The 2,606-nt window shown below is 39.7% G+C and overlaps 1 protein-coding gene across 1 annotated transcript; it reads right to left on the bottom strand.

Annotated features, from left to right (window-relative positions):
• Positions 1–425: 425 nt before the first annotated feature.
• On the bottom strand, positions 426–1,501 carry LOC107615485 (uncharacterized). Its single transcript, XM_016317547.1, has 3 exons — positions 1,430–1,501; positions 1,370–1,388; positions 426–1,240 (listed from the first exon to the last, which is right to left on the bottom strand). Exons 1-3 carry the CDS (start codon positions 1,499–1,501, stop codon positions 426–428), a joined length of 906 nt encoding a protein of 301 aa, XP_016173033.1.
• Positions 1,502–2,606: the final 1,105 nt, after the last annotated feature.

Here is a 2,606-nt window from a genome sequence, read left to right as displayed (position 1 = left end):
TGGAGTGAATAAGCCCCCAATTTTAATACCTTTTCAATTCGATACGGGACATCCCAAGTTGCTGCAAGCTTTCTGTGGCCATGTGATGAAATCTAGTTTCCTTTATAAATCTAACGGCGAGCAATTTTCTTGTTTCTTCGAGGGATGCGAACTTTTTATTTGATCCCATGTTTCTTTTCTTTCATGTATAAGTTGGACCGAGGAATCAATTACTAGTTTGTGACATTATGTTTGGATCGATTTTTAAATAACTTAAATAAACAAGGTACACAAATTTTCAAAGTAACTGATACACGAGAAGTCAATAAGGTACGTAACATAAATAACAAAATACAACTACAATCCTACACATACATAACTTAAATAAACAAAGCAAGCTAACATACAACACCGATCATAAACATAAGTCATACAACAGAATGAGGTCATCTAAATAGATACGAACCAGTGAAGCAACGACGGGGAACCCGTGTCCTCTGGCCTCTCCGGACGAGTGGCTCCTCGTCCTCAATGTCATCCTCGTCATCATCCGGGTCTGCCTGTGGAGGTGGCCTAGGCTGGACTGGCAAAGGACGTGAGGAAGACCCTGAAGGAACTGACTCTCTGCGGATGGGTGTCCTAGACGGTCCGGCAACCGAATGTGACCCAGCAGTATAGGCGGAAGGAGGGGTACCACCCAATGCAAAATATTCATGAGCAGGCACGGAAGGAGGCTCGTTCAGATGGACATCTAAGGGTGCCTGTGTCCCCGTCATCTGATCCCGCCGACGTGCCGCATCATCCTCCTGCATAATGGCACTGGTCTCATCTATGAAGTGTGAACCGCCGAACTCCGCATCAAGACCATCACTAGCCAGCAAGTCTGAAAATAGCGTCTCCGGACTAACCCATGGCTGACTCTCATGAAGTGCGTAGTCATCAGCAGGGACACCAACGAAGTAATCCCCGAGTGGCCCTGATCCAAGTCCACCGTCACCCTGGGCCGAACCATCTCCCACACCGGACCCGTACCACTCTCCACCATGACCGCCATGATGAGGACTAACACCCTCTACACCAGCATGGCCTCCAGCGTCTCTCCCACCAGGCCCGTGCTGGTCACCATCATCGTCATCGTCACCATGATCACCGTGATCGTCCACCGCAGCACGTGCCCTGCGTCGGCCTCCACGCCCTCGTCGTTTGCCTCCACATGCAAAACTACTTACAGAACCACTTGCAAAATCACTAACATAAACCACTACAATAGACCACATGAAAAACCACTTACAAAACCACTTCCAAAACGACTAACATAAACCACTATGATAAACCACATGAAAAACCACTTACAAAATCACTTAATTAACCACTAACATAAACCACTTACAAAACCACTTGCAAAACCACTAAAAACAAACCACTAAAAAAAACAACTTTAACTACTAACCTCGTCGTTGATGACCCCGGCTATATGAGCAACTCCATCCAAACGATATAGTCTTTTCGGATCGTCCCCCATCGCCTCAGTATCCTGCTCGAGCCTTTGTCGGAGCAAATCTGGGTCATTTTCTCTAGAATTTGGTGGGGTATGAGTTTGAAAAAGTGATTTGAATGAGGATGGTTCGAACTCCTTTTATATGCGAACCAAGTGTAACTCGAAACAACCCAATTCGAATTACTACTAGAGCTAACAAACGAGTAATTCGAATCAACCTGATTCGAATTTAGCTTTGTGTAATTCGAATCAGGTTGATTCGAATTAGTGAGTGTGTGCGTGTGTGTAGTTTGAATCTATGTGAGACGAATTACATGTAAACTGAGTTCCCTAACGTTATCTTACTTTTACATAACTATTATTCTCTTTTAAATTAAATAATATACCATCAAAAACTATTTTTATTTTATAAAGCTATTTTTGTTAGTCACAGTTGCTTTTGTTGTAAGGTAAGAGATTGGCTTCTACCCTACAAGCTTGTGGCGGTGGCACCTACTTTTGAAAAAAATAATTATAAAATATTTGAATAAATTATTGAATATAATATATATTAATATCTTACATGTTCCGTCCATTGTTTGATTGGTTCGAGGTGAGAGGCTCTTAGAAGTCTACTCGAACTTCGTTGTTATCTCTAGGTTAAGCTATATGTCGGTTTTTTTTTGAAATATAACGAAATGAATATTTACAAAAGACACTCTAACACTCAAATCAGTACTAGAATTTTATGAAAATAAGTGAGAGAGAGTCAATTGTGTAAATTGTTCATTTCCTATGTTATCTTTATTCTTTATTATATAGATCTTGCGATCTTATTTATTTTAAAATATATTCGGTTATCAAATTTTTAGTGGTGGAAACCACTGTACATGCTCGCAGCTTTGACTACTTCGTAACAACTCAAAAATGGGTAATGACATTGCGGAGCTATAATGTTGTGTGTTTGTTATGTGGCTATTATTCGAGATATTTGTTATGCCAAACTATATTATATAGATCATAGTCCCTAAACTTTGACCTATTTATTTTGAGATAGCAGGTTAATATTTTTGAATAATTAATTAATTTATTTATAAATAAATTTATCAATAGTTTATTTTTTAAAATAAAAATTACATCTTAATCTATT

The sequence above is a fragment of the Arachis ipaensis genome, chromosome B1 (assembly GCF_059453495.1).
Source record: "Arachis ipaensis isolate K30076 ecotype BB chromosome B1, ASM5945349v1, whole genome shotgun sequence".
NCBI lineage: Eukaryota > Viridiplantae > Streptophyta > Magnoliopsida > Fabales > Fabaceae > Arachis > Arachis ipaensis.
The sequence above is the reverse complement of the archived record's forward strand: the minus strand, read 5'-3'. Positions and strand labels throughout refer to the sequence as shown.

Excerpts from the sequence above, each read along its gene's own strand:
- LOC107615485 (XM_016317547.1), bottom strand. The coding sequence starts at position 1,501 with ATGGGGGACGATCCGAAAAGACTATATCGTTTGGATGGAGTTGCTCAT.